At 36.9% G+C, this 25,868-nt stretch overlaps 1 protein-coding gene across 4 annotated transcripts; it reads right to left on the reverse strand.

Annotated features, from left to right (window-relative positions):
• Nucleotides 1–1,772: 1,772 nt before the first annotated feature.
• On the reverse strand, nucleotides 1,773–25,496 carry NSMAF (neutral sphingomyelinase activation associated factor). Of its 4 annotated transcripts, XM_086608666.1 has the most exons (25): nucleotides 25,409–25,496; nucleotides 24,967–25,014; nucleotides 24,791–24,843; nucleotides 24,154–24,283; nucleotides 23,114–23,185; nucleotides 22,159–22,267; nucleotides 19,454–19,630; nucleotides 18,452–18,531; nucleotides 16,950–17,040; nucleotides 16,790–16,853; nucleotides 16,618–16,669; nucleotides 15,504–15,624; nucleotides 15,081–15,212; nucleotides 13,243–13,285; nucleotides 12,629–12,792; nucleotides 10,930–11,038; nucleotides 9,496–9,554; nucleotides 8,714–8,781; nucleotides 7,042–7,109; nucleotides 6,715–6,838; nucleotides 5,901–5,984; nucleotides 4,735–4,885; nucleotides 4,260–4,362; nucleotides 3,108–3,217; nucleotides 1,773–2,126 (listed from the first exon to the last, which is right to left on the reverse strand). In XM_086608666.1, exons 2-25 carry the CDS (start codon nucleotides 24,985–24,987, stop codon nucleotides 2,032–2,034), a joined length of 2,280 nt encoding a protein of 759 aa, XP_086464792.1. In that variant the 5' UTR covers nucleotides 24,988–25,014; nucleotides 25,409–25,496; the 3' UTR covers nucleotides 1,773–2,031. The 4 variants fall into 4 exon arrangements, with proteins under 4 accessions (XP_086464792.1, XP_086464790.1, XP_086464793.1 ...); XM_086608665.1 differs by lacking the exon at nucleotides 1,773–2,126 and having other exon boundaries at nucleotides 3,176–3,607; nucleotides 25,409–25,480; XM_086608664.1 differs by lacking the exons at nucleotides 12,629–12,792; nucleotides 13,243–13,285; nucleotides 15,081–15,212; ... (10 more) ...; nucleotides 24,967–25,014; nucleotides 25,409–25,496 and having other exon boundaries at nucleotides 3,108–3,223; nucleotides 4,257–4,362; nucleotides 10,930–11,023.
• Between the last annotated feature and the right edge of the window lie 372 nt (nucleotides 25,497–25,868).

Raw genomic sequence — 25,868 nt, forward strand, 5'->3', positions numbered from 1 at the left:
ACATCTCTGGAACCACTGTGGCAAGTGCTTACTGGCAGTAATTGGTAAGTTCATGTAGTGTTGGTTTGATTCAGCTTTATGGGCACAGGACCTGTGGCCTGTAGCAGTCCTCTCCACATTCCTTGGCAAGCTAGTTTGCTTAGCTATGAAATCCCTCGATCCCAAAACAATGTATTATTAAAATGCTCATCTCTGCCTCTAACCAGTTTTTACTGAGGAGCAGATGATTCAGCAGGAGCAGTTCTATACCTATTCAAGCTTTGAAACTCCTTAATTAATTTTTTCCTTATTGGCAGGCACAGAATAATATGTGCTAAAAGGAAAAACAAGTTAGTGCAACCTTTAAACTCAGGCTGGTACTGTAGAGCTGAAAACATAAGCCTTGTGGGCCAAGGACAAAATATAATAGGGTAGAGATAAAGCAGCAGTTAAAACACCACATAGGAAGTTTTTAACACAATTGAGAAGTTACCTGTGCTGTTTCCAGGTAGGTGTAGAATGTGATTTTATCTATCTCTTTGCCTATACACAGATATATTTGGGAAATAAATATAATGAAAGGTAAAGAAACAGGGCAGACGCTAAGCATTCTGCTGCAAAATGAAGCAGGCATGCATGATATGGCTTAATCTTTTGCCTCAGGGGCCTTTACCACACACTCATTGATGACATAAAAATTCAGCTAAGCCAAGTGAGTAATGCAGCTGACATACCAGTTTGCTTTAACATCACACCATTACGAAAAATAAGTTCGAACTCTAACATAATAAAAAAACTGGAGGAATGAAAAAAACAGCCCTTAACTATAAAATAATTGTTTTACAGTGCTGAAGAAACAGCTGTGCCCTGAAACAGGTGTTAAATGTCAAATCTGAGACAGGATATCTACAGATAAAGGACTGAACATCATTTAGAAGAATGCTTTTCCTGGACACACAGACAAAGTATCTTGATACCAGCAACACCAGAGAAATAAGTACTGATCTTGTGTCACACTGGGGCAACATCACAACTGCAGATGCTTGTTGCTGTAATAAGCCATTCAGAGATTATTTCAAGTCTTTAGCTTCAGAACAGCTCCTTGCAGGAAGCAAGTCAAGCCCTACAGAGAAAGTAAACCCGATGGAACGCTACTGTGTCACTGGGTTAAGACAACAAGGGATTGGATAAACCCAGGAGCTGTACCTCTGTTTAAATGCTGTATTTAAATTCCATCCCAAAGATGATTTGAGTTGGAGGAGGCTGAGAACACCAAACAAAACATGAAGATGCTGAAGATTATTAAGATAAGGATAGTAATAGATGTGATGTAAGGCAGTAGTGGTGGAGCGTAAGACTAACTTCAGGTAGAGTACTAGGAGATTTGTATCAATGCATTACATGTAACTGTTCTCTGTCAGGGGATCAATTTTACGCTTAGCTTCCTTTCAGGCTAATACATTAGTGCTATTTTTCAACAGGAAAAAGCAATACAGAATATGTTCTTATTCTTCTCTGTGCCTTTGCAAATAGCTGCATTTGGAGACTAGACTGACTACTGCACTAAACAACAGCTGCCTTAGTGTTCAAAGCAGTATTTACCATCGTATGCTTCCCTAGGAAGAAAGGTTGACTACACAAGAGGTACATGCAAGTATGTGTCATGAGACACAGCACTAAGCTGCAAGCATCCTTAAAGACTTAAGAAAGCAAATGCTTTTTCTTTGAAACCAGTTCAAGCTATGATGCATTCTCTGTAAATCAAACAATAACTGCAAGTTAAGAGCTCTTTAATTACAGAAAAATAAGTCTTTAATTTCATCTCAGATATCATTTTGACAAGCATTTTCAACATGATAGTCCATGAAAAACAAATGCATAAACTATGGAAGTTAAGAGCTCTCAGTGAAGTCACCATAACATAGAAAGTTGTAGTTGAATGAAGCTTCCTATCTGGTTGAACTTCAGCAGCCATCATTGCACACAGTTAAGTTTCTTTAAAAGGTTTGGTTTAAAATAAGAGTTCATTTAAATGTCTGGAGGGAAAGGCACTTAGTATTGCAGTTTCCAGAACATGATTTGTTTGTCTTCCCCTCCTGTAATAACACTGTTGCACTGTTCATTCATCCACATGGACATTACAGCACCTGGGAAGGAAAGATAAACCCAAACAAACAAGTAAATCCAAATGCAAATAAAAGTAGTGCTTGAGATGATGGAACGGATCTTTTTAAAGACGGCTTAGGATAATCTGGTCATTAGATTGGATTACATTAACACCACATATGCTAAGAATTTTAGTAGGCTTCTAGGTGGCTGCTCTTAACAGTAGCAGATCTCATGCTACATTGCCTCAGCTGACTTTGGGTACTAGGCCAGTTGCAGTGTAGAACGCAGATGGCACACTGGCAAAAGGATTCATGGGGATAAGGGGCGGAGGTTTCTCTAGAAAGTGATATTTTTCACTCTGCCCTTTGGACTTCTCATATTACAAGTGTATTCACATCTTCTAGTGCATGCCTAGAAGCCCACTTCTCAGACTGCCCTAGCTATGGAATGATCTCCATACAGGTCAAGCTTCAGAGTACAAGCTTACAGTACAGAAGTTTGAAGTAACTGTTCATGAAGGCAGCCTTAAAACCAAACTGAATCAAACTGAGACACGTTTTTTTTCCTTCACACATTCTGGTTGCTAAAGTACTGAAGACTATACAGATACATTTAAGCAGCCTATAAAACCCCATCCGAAACAATTTCTCTAGTGAATTTGACTTAATTTGTTGTTAGACTCACAGTCTGGACAGACTTTGATAAAGTATACAGTGCAGTCTGTGCTACACTTCATTAGGCCTATGAGCTAGAAAAATGTTGACTTTTGTGATGATGTGTGAATTACAAAAATCCCAAGTCATTCACCTTTGGTCAGTTTTTTAAACAGCAATATTCCTCCTTTGTTATTAAATTTCCTAGAAGGCTCATGTGGACCTATTTTTAGTTCTGGTGTTGCAAATATAACTAACTTTAAGAACAGCCCACTGACTGAGCAGATGACCAACTTTTCAATACTAGCAGAGCTGGAAAATAGGAATCTTCCGTTCAATTTGAGAATGGGAATAGTTCAGGCATACCTGTATGTCCTTTGATTCTTCCAGTAACTTTTCCCCCAAGAAGGTCCCAAATCAGTAATTCACCAGATTGACTTCCTGATAAGATGGTATTTCCGTCCCATTTGAAGCATCTGCAAGTCAGTCTGAAATCAGTTCACTTCAAGCTTTTGTATAACGAGAGCCAAACATTTCCAAACTGTCTAAGCCAAAAAGAATTGAAAATGGAGGTACAAAACTGAAGGAAACTAACCCTTTAACACAGTCTTTCTAGAAGGGTTATTCTCAACTTATTTTAAAGGCTCATAACGCTTTAAACTTTAACTTGCTTCTCTGACTGCCCTAGACCCAGCCAGACCTTCCCCTGGCAAAAGGATGAAACATATTCTGACAAGAGCAGAGGACCCAGTCAGCTGTACATGTGTAGGTTCCCATGTGCTCTCATGAACCACCACTTTCACATCTGTCACTTCATGTTCCTGAAACAATCACTTGAAGTGCAAAGACAACTTTCAGGGAAATAACTGAAGAAAAAAAAATATAGACACATGCATTCACATACATATTTATGTATATACACACAAGAAACCAACAAGTGTACTCCATGTATGGCTGTATGGCTGCTATATTTTTGCTCCAGTAACTGAGTAAGCATTCCATCTGTTTACCTGATAAACCATATAGAACTGTATGCATTTTGGTTTGTGAAAAAAAAAAAGTGATCACTCCAATGATAATGGCAAATCTTTTCTTAGATTATCAAAACAAAAGGGAAGCATTGTGGGGGAAAAAAAAGTAAAAATATCAAGACTATCACACAGATGATTCAAGTAAGAGAAATGTCTCCTTGTTAAAAATTTCAGTAGCTCGGCTGTTGGAAGAGCTGGTTAGCTACAGCTCTCATGGTCTCTTACGGACGTTGAAGTTGTTGTTGAAAAAACATGAGTTATTTACTTAGATACTTGGGTATTTTTGTCCCAGTTTGGAAAGCTTGACTATAATGCACACAACATGCTAGAACAGAATGGCAGCCTTTGCACTTTAAAAAGTAATTCAATAAAACAAAAGTTGTCAGTATTACTGCCCTTTCCATTCTGCTGTCACCAGCCATCAAGCATTTCCACAGTTCACTAAGTTGGCCACGCAGCTTCATAATCTATGTGTTCTCAGAATTACCTCTGTGGTTCATCAGTGGTTACAGAAGATATAAGCATTCCAGTTTGTACATCTATTACTTTAAAACAGCAGTCCTCTCCTGTGCTGAGCAGATGTCTGCTGTCTGTACAAAAGAAAAAAGCAAACAAACAACAAAAAAGCATGTTTAAACATTCAGTTTTAGTTACCAAAGCAGTCTGTGATACAGCATGTTGGATGTGACATTGCCTGAACTACTTATATATATAGATAATTCACTGCAAATTAAGTCTCTAAGCAAGCAATGACAAGCAAATTGGTTTAGAGTCTAGACCACTGGTCTACAGTCTAGCATGGCCTCGTGTACACTTAATAAATTCTTTATAATGGAGATGTGTGTCAATCCCAAACATCTCACCATCCCCCTTAGAGTAGTAACGTAAATTACATGATATCAGGACTACGATACCCTTTGAAACTGCCAATAGTGCACATTAAAAATTGAAATCCAACGTACCAGGACTAAAAGCAACATCAAACACAGTCCCAGAATGACAGGGCAACTGGTGCAACACTGTTGCTGTCGTAACATCCCAAACGCTAATGGTTCCCTCTTTGGTTCCAGATGCTAGTATAGTATTTGCAGCATTAAGGTCGATTGTATTTACCTAGGAAGTTAAACATCCCATGATTTTCTTACTCTTTCATGTCAGCTATCTTGAGACATGTTTTAAACATACACAAAGCAAGCCCAGCCCCTTATAAGTAAGATAATAGTCGATTTACAAAAAGCTTTTACATATAATTCTGCAACATCCTTAATTAAGTACAACTATTAAAAATCCTGCCTATAAAAAGTAAAAGATCGGTCCTTTTGATGATATTTGAAAATGCTTTTTCTTTGCAGAATCAGAAATGCAAACTGACTTTTCTGACTACTTTTAGTTCCCATAACCTCCACCTAAACGCAAGCCTTCATCCTTAAAGGTAAAATTCTTCTTTACTTTTAAAGAACTTCCTAGTCATCTGCTGTTTCCAATCCTCTTGGATACACTTCTTAAATGTTATCAGAACTGTTTCAGTATTTGTCTATGTTTTGACCTGTTAAAAAACTATTATGAGGGTTTAAAACACAGTAATTCTAAATATCCTACTGGATGACATTAGATGCTATAAATAAAAGTGTGCAGTTACACATTTATGATTCACTGCATGCAATGTGTTGATATATTTACAGTGAAATTCAGTAATATATTTTATGGCACAGTAAACAACTCAGATGAATTCTTTTTTATTTGCTTGCTTTTGGCAAAGATAAGCTGTAACAATGAAAATACTTGAAAAATATTAGTCTGTTTTCAAAAACTAAGAATCTAAAAAAAAAATCTTGGTTCTCCTCGGAACTTTGTGCATACAAGCTGAACAAGATAAATCAAGAAACTGCTGTTTACACTGCTGCTTCAGTCCCCAGGAGCGGACTCTTCAACCAGGGAAGCAGAGGACGCTGGCGCAGGTGAAAAAGAGGAAACAAAAAAACCTCTACACGCACACTTCCCAAACCAACTTAACCCCCCTCAGCCCTCTAACCCAATCCTTGTGCTTTACCACTAGATCTTGACTTTGATTTTCATGAGCAATTAATCTTCATATTCTGAGATACTGTATCTCTATCCACATACTTACACTAACATCGTGTTCCAACTCTGCAAGCAGTTCAAAGTGGTGTTTTTTATTGCTCAAGATCTCTCCAGGAACACAGTGCCACACCTACAACACAGATATTTACGTTTGCTCAAGGAAGCATTACCGGAACTCTGGATGAGTTTCTCCAGTACTGAATTCCCACATTACAAGGAGGGCTGCTTGTGTTAGCTGCCGGCCTTGCCTACATGGCAAGATACAGCAACAACATACGGCACCTGAACTTGTTGACCCTACGCAGAGCCACATACTAAATATGACTATGCTGATTCCAGTTAGCTTACGGAAGCCTACCTAAGTAGGGGTTTGTCACTGCTCAAAGAGCCATACATGGAAGGCTCTGGAAATTCTTTCCTGTCTCGAACTTCCAAGTTATCTTTCCACCTAACTGCAGGCATGCTCTTTAGATTAGCAAGTTCCTGGTCCACTTAGTTGAAGAATATAAGCTACAAAATTATTAAACATTTTAAAAGCCTATTCCGCTGAGCAAACAGAATCACCAGTCAAGGCCACAAAACATTCCAGTTCCTCGAACAAATACAGTTTACCTCAAAAAGCCCCACATTTAAAGTAAGTTAGAATGAATGAAATTTCTTTAAAGTAACACTTTAGCTTTGAAACAGAGTTGAGATAAAGCTAAATGAAGAAGATACTCTAGAAATGAACTTGCTGTGGTATGAGCTAAGTTATTATTCTAGTACCACAGGTACATCCACTCCAAAGCATTTGGCTGGCTGCACATTAAAAAGTGCTAGCTATAAACAGTTATTGAAGTATAACAAACCTATATACAAACCTTCACAGTGGAATCCCAAGATGCAGAATATAAACGCCCATCCTGCCAACAGATCTTACTGACTGCATCATCATGTCCCATTAAGATGTCTTGTTGTCTTCCAAATGCAATTGAATAAAAGTATCTAACAGGAAAAGTTATAAAAGCATTATGTCTTCAGATAACTTTGCTTCTACAGTTTCTAACAGAAATCTACTGAAAAAAACTCTAGAAACATAAACACTGCATTTTAAAAATGAATTTCCATATTATTATCTAAAACCCTAAATATAATGACCAAGGCACTCAATGTAATTCAATAAAAGTTAATAGGAAATAAATACACACATATGATTGTCCCATGAAGAACTTATGACAGTGGTATCTCCTGGTAAGATTAGACAAGATGACAAAGCCTGTAAGAAAAAGAGAAAAAAAAAAGGAAAAAGTGGCATTCAATTTCTTACCTCAAACAAATCAAACAGTAGTATATTAACATGCTTTTGAAGAACAAGCAGCATTTTCATCTTCTATACACACCACATACAGGTGTTATATGTACACTAATCAAGAAAAACCTTATAGTTTGGACACTGAATTGCAAGAATACTTCATCCCTGGTAAATATAAAGGCAGCACTGAAGCTCAGAAACACATGCAGAACTGATGGATCACCTTTTTCGTAATACTGGTATTTCAAGGACATGGTATGCAATTCCTCACTCAGGAGAAACTGAGTCAGCTCTTCATTTCGTAAGCCACTGTCAATTCTAGATGCAAACGGCTAACAAAGTAAAAATGAAGGTTTCCTCTGATGCGTTTCCTCCATGACAGCTACTTATCAGCTCAGCTCTTTCAAACAACAAATGTAACTATCTAATTCCTAATATTCTCAACAAGAAACATTATTTACAGACAGCTGCTCAGTTACATTACCATCATGGGAAGCAGCAAGAAAAAAAAGCCTAGGGCTTCTATTAGTATAATTACTGGTCATATTTTAGATCTGTTCTAAAAACCAGTAAGCTGCTGGACTACTGCTTCTAGCATTGCTGCAACAGATCAGCACTTCTTTGTAGTTTTAGAATAAATAAAAAGAGTATACAAGGCCTCCTTATGAAAAACTGACTTCTGGACTAGGATTCAGCAAAGAGCTCCCTTTTTACAGTGTCAAGAAGTGACATTCCTAAGTTTGCCTTGGCTAATAATGCTGTATCTAGATTCACCTGCTAGTTTGTGCTATCACATGCCACAGGGTCTTGATCCTGCAACTTACTTGGGGACCTGTTAGAGCATGTTATGGCTTCTGTCTGGGCAACCCATGTGCCTTTTTTGTTCCCCCTAGATGGGGAACAGAGAAGGCTGATATATCCTAGTGTGTTGCCTCAATAAAGAGCTCCTAACGTAACAATTGGGAGTGAATCTCCGTGACCCAGGTCTGGCCACAGTGCTCAAGCACAGAAAAATCAAATACAGAATCTCTTTCCAAATTCTGGTTTAGAAGCAGGGAAAGTGTTGTTCAGAGATTGCCAAGATCACTGCTTATGGCAGAAGGATGGCTCAAATTCACCCAGCATAGAAACCACTCCCTGTGCTTGGTTTTCCGCAGCCTTCAGACACTCGGGAGCAGTAAAACAATGGATGTGAGCACATGGGCAGAAGTTAAACTTTGTGATTTTGGTCTCAATGGCAGTTCAAGACTGTTCAGAAAGGCTCTTCTGTTCACGCCAGACTCTCTTCTCTACCACAAGCCCTTCCCTGGATAGCAGGGCAGCTCAGAAGAGTGCTAACACAGAAGTGAAGTACAACCATTTAACGCTCCCTTCCTGCATTCGCAGAACGCGCTCTGCCTCCCCTGAAGCCTGACAGAGTCTCAATTCACTCCACTACAGTATTCACACACAACACGATTGAGCAGGACGGAGAAGAAAAAAGGCATTGATGTATGCTAAGAGCCATTTCTGTGAGTAGCTTTCAGGAGATTCCCAATGATCTCGTTTTCATTTTGACAGCAACCTACCATGTTTGAAAAGGACACACTTCTCTGGATTGTTTTTGATTCTTTGGAGAACATCTTCAGAGTTGAATCTGAGAATAGTGGACAAAATGGAAGATAAAAGGGCTGGTTTGTATTATAGAAGCTAGTAATCTTGATCCTGTTTGAATATTCGAATATCTTACTGTGAAAAGCAAGTATTGAGAAACTCTTTATAAAGCTTGTGACTTGAGCCTGAACTAGCCTGTTTTGCACCAGTTACAGGTAGACTCCCCATGCCCATCAAACTCTAAGAGAACTCTGGTATCTAAAGGAAGAAACTTCTACCTTCCCAAGCCTAGATATAGATAGTATTGAAATCCTTGAGTCAAAGTGATCTAAAACTTAACAAATTAATGTACTTAAGCTTTTTAATTACAGGAGATATATATTTAACTTGGTTTCTATAATAGGTGACTTGCAGAGGTGACAATCCAAAAGCCAAACAGAAGTAGCCTTTACGTAGGAATACTGAAATTCTCTCAAACAGTAAGAAGGAATTCAGCATGAAGTGAAAATAAGAATGTTGCATTTAGCAGAAGATTAGGGCCAGTCCTTTCATGTCTGTAAAAAAACCCAGAACTCAATGATTCCGGAAATATCCCACTTAATGTCATCTTAACTTTGCTCTCTGAAAAGATATTAATAGGATTCAATCTTTACTACCTTTCAGAGTTTCATGCTATTTTGTTGACAAAACATTATTTGGTCTTACAAACTGCATTTACACTGCAGGCTCTAATAAGTATCTCTGTGATAATACTTACCCTGGGACGTAGTGAAAACAGAAGACCCATTGCAAGTGACTGCTATTCCAGTAATTGTCCTGTTTAACACAAGTAAGCTTATAGGTGATTTCACAGCTTTTGAAACTTAACCACCATACTGTAAATTGACTACAGTTGAAATTTGTTATTTGATCTCTGCAAGAGCTAAGACATTCAAGGAGATTAAAAGCACTACACTAGTGTGTTATATGCCTACAGACAAAAATATACCTTGATATGAAATGTGAAACACCAGTACAGGTTTCCCATATTGTTCTGCAAGAACTTCGTCCTCATCAGAAAGGACATGCCCATATGACAGGACAGACAGTTTCATATTCAGTCTTCCCTATCTGGGATTAGCTACAAAAAGAGTCAGGAATTTGCCTACAAGCAGATACTGAATACCTCAAGTGCCAGGAATCAGAACCTGCATGACTCTTCTCCTTAAATTTAACATTGGTAAAGTCACTATAGTCTAGAAATTTCGACGTATAGCTAATGTCAGGGAGTTAGTTGTTAGGAAGCACAGAGCATTCTGCACAGCCAAAATTCTGTTATATAGACCTGCTTCTATTTTTTTCTCAGTAGTCTTCAAAAAAAAAAAAAAAATCAGAAGCTGAAATTCAAGTCTGTTTTCAAGATCAGAATTTCCCTAACTTCAACAATCTGGTAAAGGAGACCCTTTCTCACTACAAATATTACCTTGTTTTCTGGACAAGAGGATGTTTCTTTTCTAGATTGGGTTACAGTTGCCAAGAAAGTAGTTGCACTTAAAGTATTAAGAAATCCTCCTCCAAGTCCAGCCACTAGGACAAGGGATAGGGCCAAAGGAAAATCTGTTCTTTAAAATATAGCTGCTGTTGGTCATTGTTAGGTATTTTCAAAGTTCATCTGGAATGCCCCTCTATGGGGCAATGACTCATGGCTCTCTAGAAATCCATCACCAACAGTAGCTTGATATCTGGATTAACTGAAAAACTATAGCTGGACACCTGGCAAACTGTTTATACAGGAGTAGCTCAGGATGTGTAGTAGTTGAATTTAAGTGGTTTAACCTTTTAAATCAAATAGGATGAAAAAGAAGTTAGGTCCTCTTGGGGTTATAAATAAACAAATAAATGGAAGTCTTTGTCTGTTGCATCACAGCTTCAGAGAAAGGTAATCAATATCTGCTTCAGGTACTAAAATGATAAAGAGCTTAGCACTAGACCTGTAAAAGGAACAAAACAAAACACCAAGCTGACAAGTACCTTTTCTGGGTTGATAAGCAATCACATACTCAAATTCATCTTGTGTAATCAAACCAATGAGCTGTCTCACAAAGATAAGCATTTACCCTAAACCCTAACCCATCATTCAGATCAACATGCAGATAACCCCACCCCCCCAATTAAATGGAGCAATTTTGACTGTAAAAAGAATAGTACCTACTCTTTGTGAATTTTATATTGCTCATCTAATTTTAGTTTGGCAATATTGTTCCAAGCAAGTGTTATACTTTCTTCTGTCAAATCTTCAAATGATTCTTCATTTGGAGAAGCTGCAATCAAATGCCACAATAAAGATTCATCATAAATAGAAAATAAGATAGATTTCAAATAACTAGGTAGCTGAAGTTGCCAACATAAATTTGAGAGTACAGAAATCATGCATTGGCTAATGCAGAGAGTGAAAAGATCACTAAATGTTTGTTGTTTTTTTTTTTTAATTCTCTTGCTGAATGCATAGGCTTACACAGTCAAAAATACAATTCTTGTCCCCAAACCAGGGCTTTTAAACTGGAGACTTTACAGAAAACGTTTCCAAAATTAAAAAAAAAAACAAACCAAAAAAAACCACTTTTCTGCAGACACATTTTTGTGTTGCACTGAGGTCAAGAATTTTCCAAATGGAAAAGTGCCAGGAAAGCCATCTACCGCTACAATACATCATGTGCTTTTATTATTCTATTGCATTCTGTTAGGAATGCCACGACTTCATTTCACTGCACTGTTGCAAAAGTTAATGGATTAAAAAAATGCCACAAAATTAAGAAAGTTAGATGCTAATTAGTACAAAAACGCCAAACCCAACGAGAATTGTTGATCTGTGAATTGATGACTCAGGGAGCATACCACCATATTTATTGCACACATATGAACAGTATTATCACCATACACAACTTCCAAAGCCACTCTTGCCATTTGGATGCTACAGGTTGCCGTGCTAAGAAGCACTTATCTTTGCTTCTCTGCTTAAAACTGAAATCCATCAAAAGGTAAGTGAATCGAAGACAACCAACTGAGAAAAACCTTTCCATGTGATACTTGAGCTGAAGATTCAGTCCAATTTATAGTAGACCCTTTGTCTTTTCCATGTGACTCCTTATAAAAAGGGAGTCCCCATCTCCTTTGTAGCCACTTTTTAAATACTAGAACATGGCGATAAGGTCTCCCCTAAGCTGCACTTCCTCAAGGCTGAACAAACCCAGTTCTCTCAGCCTTTCTTCATACAGCAGGCTTCCCAGTCCTTTGATCATTGTGGCCATTCTCTGGACCCTCTCCACATCTATTTTGTGTGTGTGTATATATCTATCTATCTCCTTTTCTCGAAGAAAGTTATTCAATCAACATTGTCTCTACAGTATATAGGGAAAACAAAGTAACTTCTTTATATTCAAGTCATGGAAAAGGAAAAAAACTTGGATGCTTAATTTAAATTCTTAGAGTTTATTTAGATCAAGCTAATTGATCACCCCAAAGACACTTCTGTTCAAAAACTGAATAAATCTTTACATCATTTAGAATGCCTGCAGATATGGTCATCAAGCTGCTGTCCTACCAGCTTGATTTTGAAGTGTCATGAAAGGCCAGGGATTATAGGCCTCCCAGAGCTTCAAAAGCAGAGGTTGAGAAGTCCCAGAGGAGACCACTGGAACAGAAAGCAAAAATGCAGGACAACGCCTGTACTTTCGAAATTGAAAATAGTCTTGCCATTTTTTCTTTAACAGTTAGTTCATGGATTTACTTTGAGTTAGCTTATAGGGAAAGTGGTCAAGAGAGTTGTATAATGAGATCCTGTGGGAGAGAGACACAGAACTTCTCAAAATTGCAAATCTGTTACATCGTCAGTTTATCTGTTATACATTTACCTGGCGACTCAGTTATGGAAACACTGTGACTAGACGTTCGAGACAAGCTTTTCAACTTCGGCATTATCCTTCGGGGATGAGGAACTGTAAACAACTGTTTTGGTGTCTGTCCAAACTCCAAGATTTGTGTCAGCAGAGCTACTTTTTCATTTGGGTCCATAATACTTCACAAAACCAAGATATTTAATTAAGCCAAGTAGGAGAGTACTTTTTTTTCCCCCCCCTCCCCTCCCCTGAAAGCATGGGCCTGCATGCGCAGTTACTACAGCATTATAGGCCATCACAAATTCTTACAGAGCCGATGTACCACAGATGCAATGGGCTGTCATATCACAGCATCATAATTTTGTTTATGTATGATGACAGTATGGTCATCAATTAAAAAAAGTAAAGCAATTTGATGAAAGCCAGACTGAAGAAGTGCTCCAGTAACAATCTTTCAATGCATGCTAAAAATGAAGCTGATGCTGGTTCTCTGCATATTTGGGAGCAGAAAATGGAAGAGCTACATCATTCGTGTACAGAGCACTTTTACAGCCAGCAGAGAACCTGGAGGCATACTGAGAAATTTAGCTAACTGCTTTAATAAAAACATTCTGATTCTTGTTACTTACCTGTTTAAATCCACTCCTCCTTCATAAGTTAACGGGTGAAACACTAGAAAAAAAAAGTTCATTCGTACAATGTGATATATATGACTCAGTTTCTTTGTCTTGCATACCTACTACAAAAAAAAAGTTTTATTTTTTACTCCACTTGGTTATATTTAAGCAACTAAGCTATTTCAGCAGGCTACAGAGTTTGAGATCTTGTGCTTTAATCCTGGGTTTCTTACTTTGAAAAAGTTTAGCATTTCTAAGAGACTCAGAAAATTTCAGAAGAAATAAGTCCTTTCATAAAGGAAGAAAAGCTTATTTAAGCTTCATTAAAGAACACTCTCCCTGCCAATAAAGAAAGAAAAAAAGCACAGTTGCATAACTGGATCTCTGGTTATTTTCTAGACAGGTAGCAAAATGTAGTAAAGAATGATCATAAAGGTCTCCCTATTCACTTGTTCATTTTTTACGAGGATAGCAGTTACACAGTGAATTACTTTGGGGCTTCTGCATAGGAATACTTACTTTATATTTTGACCCAAGTTCATTCATACACTGATCCCTTCTGTCTCTTATCTACTCAAGTGTTCGCAATTCATTATGCTAATAAAAATCCACATTCCAGCAGAAGCACATTGTACATAAAACGTGCTCTCACTCGAGTGATAAAAATACGGGTGCCATAATTTAAGCGCCGATTTGCCATATTCAAAGCCTCTGGCACATTGTAACTAACATGGTCACAGTATGATTGGATGCCAAACCATGCAAACCTAAAATATAGCCAATCATGATTTAAGGACCCATGGGGAAGCATAGAAGCATATTAAAAAACCAACCACCACCAAAAAATAGAAAAAAAAAAACCACACAACAAAAAACCCACCACAAACCAAATCACATTATCTTACCCTGGAAGTAGAAAGCATTGACTACCAAAATGAAGACTCGCTTTTTCCTTCCCTCCCCAATGTTGTAGGAGGGTTTTCTTTTTAAATGTATTATGTCTTGTTAAGTATTAACTACCTCAACATTGTCTGTTAACTTGTAATCCTTCAAAAGGATCAGGATTTCTGGAATAAACACTCTATAAATCTGATCTGATAATCTTCTTTTACCAAGAGAATGTTTCCTTATTGAGTAGTAACATACATAACTAAATATCAGACTGCTGGATTGATCTAGATAAATTAAACACATGAGCAGTGCAATCAAGTAATAACATTCCCTTTTTGCAAGGAATTACAATGGTTATATACATGCTCAGAATAAGATTGCACACAGTGAAACTTTCTACATGTACAGTAAAAGGTACATATACTACTGCAGTAGTATATACGTACACAAGGATGAACCTAGTCACCTGCATGCTTTTTCCCCCCTTCATTCTTGCTCCTAAAGAGCTATAGCACATAAGCCCCTTCTTTCCCTGCCAATTCGCTCTGGAGGAGGGGAAAAAAATGGCATTGAAATTCTCACACTGCAATTACTGTGTAGGAAAGTTAAATACATGTTTGTGTGGAGACCCTACAGACTCCCATTTCTAATTTGGAAACACTAATTCCATACTACATTGCCACACCGTGCTGCATGAGCAAACAACCAGCGATGCTGTATAATCTTCTTGCCTACCATCTTAAATAAATCTTCAGAGATGCAGAGCATCATGGAGGCACTAGATTTTACTAGATTAAACACTATTTCCAGTAACGAAGAACTGCATTTCCTGGAAGGATCAAGCACTCAAAGAGTAGTTATGAATGCTTGAAATGAATCAGGTATTACAGATATGCTGTTATTTACCATTCCTGCCTAATTAAAGCTTTTTTTTATATTTCTATAAACTGTGTATTTACCATTGTGAGCTGCAACTGCTTCATTTCCTTTCTGCTTGTAGCCAAATATTATGTCAATCCATTCATGAAGATGTTCTGATACATACTGACTTTCTAAAGCCTCTTGGCTCTTCTGAAGAAAGTCATCAGGACCTGGCAAGAGAAAGGTTAATTAAAGGAGAAGATACCCCATTCAGTATTGGTATCCATCTCTGTTCCTCTTCCTTCTTAAAAAAGCGACGAAAAAAAAACCCAACCCAATCTTCCACACCAAACTTCAAATTTGCTATAAAAATTAAATGCAACTATTCATTATGCCAATGTTTTGAAGCAAAAATTCCTTAAGAAGAAAACAGAATGGGCTTTTTGAAAGAAGGGCAACCAGCCCAGGAATCTATATAACCTTGAATTAATGCATAACACAAGAAGTTTGAATATTATTACCTGATGCCCAAGGGGGAAGCTCTACATCTTCAACCATTTTTCCACCCTGCCTTTTTCCCAAGTCCAATTTCAAATTGTTTACTAGAAAACTAGAATCGTTTTCATAAAATTCTGGAATCAACTGGAAGAAAAAAAAAAAAAGAAGTTTTGAGATTAGCTTAGCTTTGATCACTTAAGTAGAATACAGTCAGTAAAAAATGAAAGTTATCAAAATTCATATGTCAAGCCTTGGGTAGTAATTATTCCAGACTTTCTTCTCTGTCAGTAAAGCAGCACTGGAAACTGCCTCCCATTATCCTTCCAACTACTTTTAGGCTTCTTAATTACCTACAAGGCTCTGAGCTAAATTCAGATTGGCATAAATTTTTAACAGGTAATGCATGACATATGAATCCATAACATGTATGGGTGTCTTCAGAACTCTCACTACATAGCTACCTTCTTATTTTTAAGACATCAAGCAAGAGTCAAGTCAAAAATCTAGAATCAAACTAGAATGATGACCAAACATTCAGAGGTTAAGCCCATTTTTTAAAGATCATCATAACTAACCATTAACTATACACTTTTTAAATATATTGATATTTCTTTTTTAAACTCCTTTATGAAAGAAACATTATTTAACAGCACCCACTATTTGAGAGTTACTCAATCATTCTCAACATGTTCTACAAATTATGGTTTCTATAAGGCTCAAAAAACTAAGATAAAATTTCTATAGTTTAGCCTCTCCAAATGTACTGCTGTAATACAGCCAAATCCTCACAAGGTTCCAGCAGACAATACATAAAATAGCATCTTTTCAGCCTTAACCCACTCTGGTAATTCCCACTTATTCCAATAACATTCACAATGACTATTCTGTTAAACTAAAAGTCAGAAAGTAGAGAAGCAACCGTGGAATTACACAGAAGACAGATGTTAAAAACCTTAAAAGATTCATAAAATGCAGTCAAAAGCCTTAAAAAACCCTCACACACAACTAAAAGCCACAAAAACCCAACCAAACACACCCCACTCCCACCCTAAACTCTCAAATGGACAGGAGATATCTAAGAACAGAGAGCTGAGCACAAATGTCAAGAAGGACTTGAATCATTTTCCAGTCGTTTACCTCTTTGAAATCTGTTGCACCATCCAAGCAGTTTTTCCAGGTTTCTGCAATACTAGATAAAACATATCAATGACACATGTGTTAAAAAAAGATATTTTTTTAAGGCTTTGCACTCCCTTGATGCATATTTGAAAACAAAACCAACACAGTTATAAACAAAATGTAAACAAACCTGTTGAACGTTCTGTCAGCGTGATCAAACTTTCCATTCTGCAGACAGAGCATATATTCTGGAGCTAAGGAAAAAGAAAAAAAAAATCATCAGCTTGCTCCAAACCTTGTTTGCTTTGGAGGTAACTGTCTGCTCGGAGAGCATGTAAAAGCCGTCTTACCAACTCTAACGAGATAAAACAAAACATAACCCGGAGATGAATAATGGCTCCCATACATGAACTTAGGCTCTGGCATTTCCTGATAACGCGTCTGCAACATATGAAGAAGAGAGAGAGGTCTGTTTAAAATCAACACTCCTGCTTGACTTCGATATTGAATACATACACACTTTTTTTTTTTTTTTTAAAGACACAGATTAGGACTACTCTTTTTTTTTTTTCCTAATGATAAAACAAACTCTAAGTTCTAATAACCATGCAGCTTAATCAGATCAATAAATCAACATGGCGAAAAACTGGTTACAATTTATCATCCAAGATTACCAGGTTTTAAGCTTTTTTTCGTCTCTCACTTTCACACACAACTGCAGTGACTCAACTTCAAAGGAGGGAAAACGAAGACTTCTTTTGGTCTTTCACATGAAGTTTAATGAGAGCATGGAAGAACATATTGACTAAATTCAACCTGGAGGATTCCCTTCTATCTTAAACTTCTATGTGTTACCCCTAAAATCTATCATTAATGTAAATAAAATTACTTTTACTGCAGTAAGCATGAGGCAGCTAACAGCTGGAGGAAACAGATTTTGGAAAGAAAACTTCATTTACTGTTATAGAAAGCATAACATGATGAACCTTCTTACCTTCCACAACCTCAGGAAGCTTTACGATTTTGAAATATATAATCTTTTTTGTCAATATATTGTAGTTAGTCTCACATTTTTTTTCCCAATGCTTCATTAAGAACTAATAAAAGTTCCAAAACATAATATAGTTATGTTCTGTAAATTATTTTGGAATAACTAACCTACCATATGAGACAAATATTTTATACAAAGAATTAAAAGCCAAGAAACTGAGAACATTATAAGCCTGTAACTATGTGTTCAACTGCTTATGAGAAGAAAGTCTGCCTACTTTGAGAAATGGAAAAAGTTTGTGCATTATTATGTCCATGTGGAAATCTGAAGTTGGTGCTCTGATCTCCATGGATTCAGATTTCCTCCCTTTGAAGTAGTCTCCCTCAAACTCAGCATTTTTCTTAAATGGAAGTACTTAAGATTTCTTCTACTTTGTCTTGCCTAATTCATACACGTATTTTACACTACACATTTAAATCTACTGGTCTTGAAGTTTTATATTTCCTTATACGCTTATAGTATCTCAGTGCCTGCCATACAAATGCAGTTATAACAGTTAAATAGATTTGGGGGTTTTGTTTTAAAAGTGAGGTAAAACATCTAAAAGCATATATGTATGAAAAAATTGTAAGAGAGGAAACAGATTCAAATAATTTTAAATTAGTACTGACAAAATCAGTACTGATGAAATCAAGCTGATAATAAATCTTGTATGTTTATAGGTAAGTTTGCTTCTGATAAGCTTTATAGTTAGTTTTAGATATCTACATAATTCCCAAAGCTTGCTTGACAAAGCTTCTTTTATTGCCAATATGTACAAGGCCCAAAACAGGCAGTATAAGAAAGCCAAGATACACATACCAATAATCTATCCAGCCTTTCCTTATTCAGGGCACCAACTGGTTTACTAAGGTCACGGAATGTTTCAGGCTTTGTCAGATCTAGAAAAACATAGTAAGGTGTTATGGATCAATTCTATTAGACAGGAATGTCCTTTAATCAATGTTTAAAAACAAAACAAAACCCAAACAGCAACAAAAGAAACAAAAATCAACACAGAACTCTTCCAGTAATTTTCTCTGCTCCCTAACTGCAAAAGAATAAAGTCTTACTGTAAATGGCTACTCATCTTCTTCCTTCCAAGTAGGCATAATTTCATACCTGTTGCTTAAGAGCTAGGTTACATATTCGTGACAGCTATTTTAACTATCATTACCTAGTCAATACAGGTTCTAGCAGTGAGGCACAAAAGCAGCTGGTATTGTCTTCTTCCCACTCACTAACTATTCTGACAGGCTACAGTTAAATTCCACCAAACAATCAGATTGGAGTGTCTGAGTGGGTGCTGATGAATATCACCAGATTCCCCTACTCTAGTCCTTGTAGAGGGACACAATCCTGAAAAGGACAAGCTTCCAAGACAAATTCCACAAAGACCCTTAATCAAGGAGCCTACTTAGCCACAAGCCTTGTTCAACTTGCAATGCTAAGAACTGTAGAAGAACATCTGGTTTCTATACATGTTAATGCATCCAACTTGTTCCATAAATAGCCATTTTACTTGTTCTTTTGCATTTGTTAGAATCACAGAAAGTGTCCGAATGATCAATACCACAGATTTTCAAAGTGACCAAACAGATGCTTGTTACATAATCTTCATGTGAATAGTGAAATACTTAACAGAAAAAGGTGAGGTATTTTGTTCACTAAACTCCAGAGTAAAGGTAGGTGCACAAGAAAACATCTAAGATCACTAATGCCAGGTTCATTCTGATGTACCATAAACTTTATACAGCATAAAACCCCTTGAGACATGCCAGGTTGGACGCTATGCACTAACACGTCTTTATGTCTAACACATACCTAATACTGAACTAGAGTAGTCTGCTATGATCCAGGGAAACACAGGATACTGCGAGAGATCGTTGCAGCTTCTGTCAGCCAGATTGTTGAGATGAAGAAGATACTGGTAATTTGATATATGTCCTCGCTGCCACTGCAACATATAACTTTCAGCTGTATGCTCTGTAACATGATTTTCTAAAATAAGAGAAAGCATTAAGAATTTTTGAGGTTTTGAGTTCCACCCCAAATTATACTGTGATTGACGTTATCCAAGCCACTACAGAATAATTAAGGGCATAGCTGCTCAAAAAAACAAGTCAGAATTAAGTGGCAACTTCATGATTCAATATCTACCACACTTTATACATTTATTTTTTTTTAAGATCTGTTCAAAAAGGCCTAAATGACACTCAACAACAACGACAAAAAAAAAACCCCAAACACAACACACAAACAACCAAAACCCAAAAACCAACACAGAGAAGGAGTGCTGAAACCAAACAGAAACAACGGACAGGAAAGAACTTGAATATTTCTGGGGGTACAGAAAGATATTTGCAGACCATGAACAGCTCTCTTGGCAATCTGGCAATCTTTAAGATTTCAAATTTCTAGAAGCAGTTCTGCTAGAGTCAAGAAAAAAATTAAACATTTTCGTAATGGACAGCTAAGGATTCCCACTAACAATGGCTTGTGAAAGAAGTCATATATGTATGTAAACAGAATTCAGTTTCAGAACGACTGAAACAGAGAGAATAGAGGAAGATAAAACTTGACCATCTGTCAAGAAAGTAGGAATTATGCACCTGGAGCTTCTGTTTGAAGCATTAGGCGGGGACTCAAGAAATTCCAAACTGCAAACTACTCAATAGCTATAATACAAAGGTACGCTGCTGGACAACAAAATGACCTGGGAATATTGATTTCGTTCTGTCTCTTCACCTTAAAATTAAAGTAAAGAGGTTTCTTTGTTATCTTAGCCTGTCCTGTACGTGGCAGGTTTATCAACAGAAAAGGCAGGGAGTAGTTTTTCACAGGGGATTATTATAATTTTTTTCTTTTTAAGTTGTTCCTTTCATTGATTCAGTTTACAGCACCTTGGCAAGTGCCTGAAACAGCAGAATCAAAGGACTGCAACCACGGCACAACGGCAAGAAACTGTCCCATCAGCCTCCTCATCAAGCAATCACAGTGAAACCACATCCTTGCCAAAAAAGGCATTGCACTGCACACTTCTGCATGCTTATTCTATTGCATCTGTACTACAGGCTGCTCTTCTTTCTACTCAAAAGTCTTTAAATACCCTTTACCACCATTTGCTGCTGAAGGATACAACACAAAAGCTAAAAATTTAGGATTTCTATGGAACATCAAGTTTTTCAAATATTATCACTACAATTATTAACAAGAATGAAAGAAATTCAGATTAAGTTATGGCAGGCCTCTATTTTAGCTCAACATAGGCTGGAAAAACATATTCCAACACTTCCTTCAGTTTAGTACCTTAATTTCTACAATTAAAAATTGTTAGCACCTTCAAAGAGAGGATCTTTTGCTGTCAGACAGTTACTGAGGTGCTACAAACACCTTTGGCAAAAGGGCTCACACTTTTTATTTCTCAGCTACAACATCATGATCATCTTCATCTGCACCTTGAAATTTCATCTTTGAAAGCTATCCAGAAAACAAAGTCTGAAGCATAGTAACAGTATGCAGCTATTTCAATAACAGAGCAAACCATGTTAGAATCTATTTCCTTTTCAAAAGGAAAACCTAAAAGCCTAAAATGATTCTCAGGAGAAGTGATCGTTCCTTTGTGGCCTTTCCCCTTTGCTTTGTGAAGTGGGGAAAACATCAATTGATATTTAGACAAATTCATTAAAACAGAACTAGAGTTCTGGTACAATGGAAAGATAGTACAAAATTTACATAAATACTTTCAATATTGGGAGTAAACATGAGTTTCAATGTTTCAGTTGTAGCATTACAAAAAACAACTAGCTTTTCCCCCTTGTTTTTCCAGCACGCACTCTACGCTTCTAGAAAGTTTCTGTTCATTATCTGCAAAAGTTATGTATAATTTTCTAGGAATTAATGCATACACGATTGAATAGAAATGAGAATTCAACTGTTTCAGAATGGTAATTTTCATCAACCACTGCTAAGACTGAGAAAAGTTCAGGTATTTGTGTATGCACTGGAAATGCATCCATTACAGGAACTTTCTCAATAGGATTTTCACTTGGACTTAATGGGGGGCCAGGAGGATCCATCCACAAGTCAGTCTATATTCTTTCAGCAAAACATGGTTTAGCTGAGTGGATCTTATCTACCCCTTGCATTGAAGATACAGTGTTTCATGGGGATTTTTTTTTCTTTTGTTTCATTTGTTTGTTTCTTTTCAGGGTTTTTTTGAGGGGGCTTATTTGTTTGTTTTGCTTTGTTTATTTTCTTTTTTTTTAAAAAAAACAACTGCATATCAAGTTGTAAATCAAAAGAATCAGCTTCATCTCAATAATGATATCTCAGCTTTCATACTCAGCTCTTCAAACACAAACAGAATATATGCAATTTTGCAACATTCATTCTGAACTTTCCTTACTTCTATCAAAAATTTTTTAGAGCTAGTATGTCTGTTTATTCTTCTCATTCTTCCCAGAAATCAAAAGAGCAAAATCCAGACAAGGTATTACAGACTAAATTAATAAATAAATACTCCAAACCTATATATGTTGCAATAAGGAAATAGAATTCATCTCGATCTTGACAGTTGTAGAATTTCAAGTAGATGTCAGAACATAGATCATTTTCTGTGCAAAATACTTCAAGTCCCTTAGAAGTTAAAGGGGAGAAAAGTAAATGTGAGCAGTTACTGACAAGTTAAAATATTTACTTTTTTAAACAGAATATTCCAGTTACTAATATCTAAAACTTAAGACTCTAAACTGGGGAGCAGTTTTGCCCACAAAGTTTAACATTTTGATCTCTCCTATTTCCAATCATAAAAGCATTCATTTTACAACCAATTGAGCAAATAGCTTTGTAGCCATCCACAGATTGGCTCTGTCTGGATTGATTAAGCACAGGTAACACACTTTTTTGTCCTAAGTGAATGGAGTGAGGCAGAGTTGAACGCCTACTTAGTTCAAATGTGTTTTGAGAGAAAAATTTTGCTCGAGACTGAAATTTCAGTGCAAACACTGAAAGCACACAACAGAGGTTCCACTGCAGCACTCTCATCATCCTTTAGTCATGTACAGTGGGACTCATCACTCCACATTAGTCTCAGTCTGAACCAGTGATCAAGCTCCCTCCATGAATCAATCCAGAGAGAAAATACACCGTGATAGAGCAATTCATTCTATCCCAAGATAGGTGTTTGAGATAAATGGAATGAATTGCTCCCTGGAGGTGCTCCCTTCTCCCTTCCCCTACACAGACTGCTTATGAAAGAAATTCTTCATCCTTGACAGAGTTCACTCTTCCTGTTTTCATCATTTTGACAACACCAGGAATTAAAACACTTAAAAAACAGAAGAGATCTTCGAGTGCTGTTCACTACTTAATCCAGAGTTTTTAAAAACATGTAGCTTTTATCTAATGATGTATACAGTTTCAGCTGGCCAATGTAAGAAACAATACATTCAGTATGACATTAAGAAACAAAGTTTAGCTTACCAGTGGCATTAGCCCATGTCTTCTTTTATAGATGCGACGCACATTTTGCAGTGTTATTTGTACTACTGGTTTCTGGGGGAGTGAGGGAGGAGGAAGAAAAGATGGAGATATTCTAGAAGGCATTTGTTCTTCTACATTAATCTCTCCAGTCAATCTGAAGTTTCTCTTGACTAGAGACACCAGCAATATGAAAATAGTATCCATCCATTTCATTTTAACAGTTCAACAGTAGTGCTAAGCAGTTAGTTAAAAAGAGGAAGCTTGTCTTTGTTGTTGGTTCTTGTCTAAGTAGCAAAGCAGTTTAAGAATAAATAAAGAAAAGTGTACTATCACCTGAGACCATCACCAGTTATAATAATCATGCGAGAGGAGCAGAACACAAGAAACTGTATTAAAAATAAGGAAGCCATTGACCGGCTGCTAGGCAAACTGTTTGTCAATGGTGTCACCCGGTGGACGGAAATGGAATGGCATTTTGTCATCAGTTCTGAAACGCATTTTCCTTGTCTGGACATGCTCTTAGCATATTAGTGGTCTGCTGAGACTAACACTCCTATTTCTGTGACAAAGTTCCAAAGCAGTAATCTGTCTGCAACATGCACTCAGTTTTCCTCTAGAGAAACAAACGATCAGTTTAACAGAAAACCCAGCTAAGATCTTCCAATATAAACTAAATGCATATAAAGCTCTCACTAGGTAGGAAAAGCATCCCAAAGTAAGATAAGAAATTTATCTTAAATGAAGTGTTCCAAAAAGTGATCTTTAAATATTAATGGAGAATGAGCATTTTGTGCTTTGTCAGCAGGAGGTCAACTTTAAGCAAGTTAGTACAGAATAAAGCCTCAGAAGTAGAGCTAACCTGAACGCAATAGAGTGGCACAGATCAAAGGAAAACTAAGGAGCTTCTGATTATAACTGAAAGCAGAGTCTTCTTGGAGACGTGCATGTGCATTTAAGAGGAACAATACAGAAAATGAAAACTGTCCACTAGAGGAGCAGCGTGCTCACATCATATGCAAGACCATCTATGAGGCACTTACAGGATATCCATTAAGAGGCTGGAAGTACAAGTTAGCATCAGTAACACACACATGCCCTGGATTAGTCACCAGTGGTGTCACCATTTCTGCTTTACATTCCATATGCAGCGTTTCAGAAATGCTTTGAAATCTACAAGTGAAGAAAGGTAGTAAGTTTACCTCCAGTTCTTATTTATGTAGAGCTACCCTTAAATTCTTTAGAAAGGTTTTAGGTTAGCTTATAACCTTGGGACATCAGAATGGGAACTCCACTAAGCCTATTCTAGACATGAAGAAAGTTCTTTGTTGAGACCACTATTTTAACCAGCACTCCAGAAAGGAAAGTTGCTATGCTCTGCACCAGTCTCAGAGCAGTAACCCAGCTGACTTTTCTATACAGTGCTTTATTTGGTCTATACTAGTGCTCAATTCACAGACTAACGGAACAGTTTGGAGAAATAAGAAAAGTAGCATATTCATCTTCACAATACAGAACTTCACATTCTCCACTCCAGATAGCTCAGAATACAAGACAATAACTCTCTGAATTAGAGAACTTATGCTGCCCCAAACAAGCACCTATTAAATACTGATGCAGTGGACTAACCAACCAACAAGCTGAAAATCATTTCCGAGTAGAAAGTGATTAGAAAGATACCTGTTTTTATCAAATGAAGTTCTAGCCAAGCGCGATTGCAATATAGCAGTTATCTAACATGGAAGGAAAAAAAGTTAGTATGGTCTATGACTCAAATGCAACAGAATTTTATTATTAACCAGTGCTATCAGAATTTCAGTATTAAACAGTGATACCAGAAATAAGTCAGTACTTACCATGGCAGCTTGATCTCCCATCTTATCTAGACAAGAAGCCCTATAAAGCTAAAGAACAATGAGCTTTAAGTGACACAGCACAGAGATCTCGCACACAGCTCAAAAGTCAACAGGAACTGGGGGGCTTTTAGCACTCTTCTTGGTGACAGAGTACTAAAAGAGCTATTATTATTATTATTATTTCTTTTTAAAGTAGGGCACGTTTGTTTATTGCTACTGTCATGTTATTACTTCGTCTATACACTAGCAACCTGCATAGTGAAAACTAATACGGGTAGCTTACAACAGCTATCAGAACTAGACACAGTGTTCAATTGCTACATTTTAGAAATAGATACTCCAAGAATTTCACCTTGAGAATAAGTATTTAAAGAAAGCTCCCCATTACATACCAGAAAAGATGCTGTGATGAAATGTGTAGTGATACCAAATGACCACATACCTGATGCAGAGTTTGCACAACATCTCCTAGTTTCCCAGCAACATCCAGTTGGAATAAGTGTTCTGTTCTACCCTAAAACCAAAAGTACATTTACTACAAATGAGGCTAAAACAAAGCTGAGTGAAAAAAAATCTAAAATCAAAAGAATCCTGATCAAAAGTATGTTATCAAAGGCTGCAGTATACCTGAAACATTCCACTGGTAGATGTTAAACCTGTTTATTTTTTTCTTTACAAATATATCTTCCATGTTGTAAGCTTTTTGTGCAGTATTTGGTCTGTTATTTAATACAATGCAACAAAATAGCTTTGAAGTGATCAAATTAATATAGTGTAAACATCAGTAAATGTAGAACTAGTACCTGTTCTGACTATACTAGTATCAGGTAAGCACATGTAAGTACAGAACTAGTAAATGACATTATATTTAAACAGCTATTGTACATGTTTTAGACAAAAGA

This window comes from Tauraco erythrolophus, chromosome 3, assembly GCF_009769465.1.
Source record: "Tauraco erythrolophus isolate bTauEry1 chromosome 3, bTauEry1.pri, whole genome shotgun sequence".
NCBI classification, from domain to species: domain Eukaryota; kingdom Metazoa; phylum Chordata; class Aves; order Musophagiformes; family Musophagidae; genus Tauraco; species Tauraco erythrolophus.

Coding starts and splice junctions, on each gene's coding strand:
- NSMAF (XM_086608666.1), bottom strand. CDS start 24,987: ATGGGAGATCAAGCTGCCATG. Junction 15,625..16,617: donor GTGCAACAGATTTCAAAGAG/GTAAACGACTGG, acceptor TTTTTCTTCCAG/TTGATTCCAGAATTTTATGA. Junction 2,127..3,107: donor AAGAATCAAAGGACATACAG/GTATGCCTGAAC, acceptor TTTCCTTCCCAG/GTGCTGTAATGTCCATGTGG.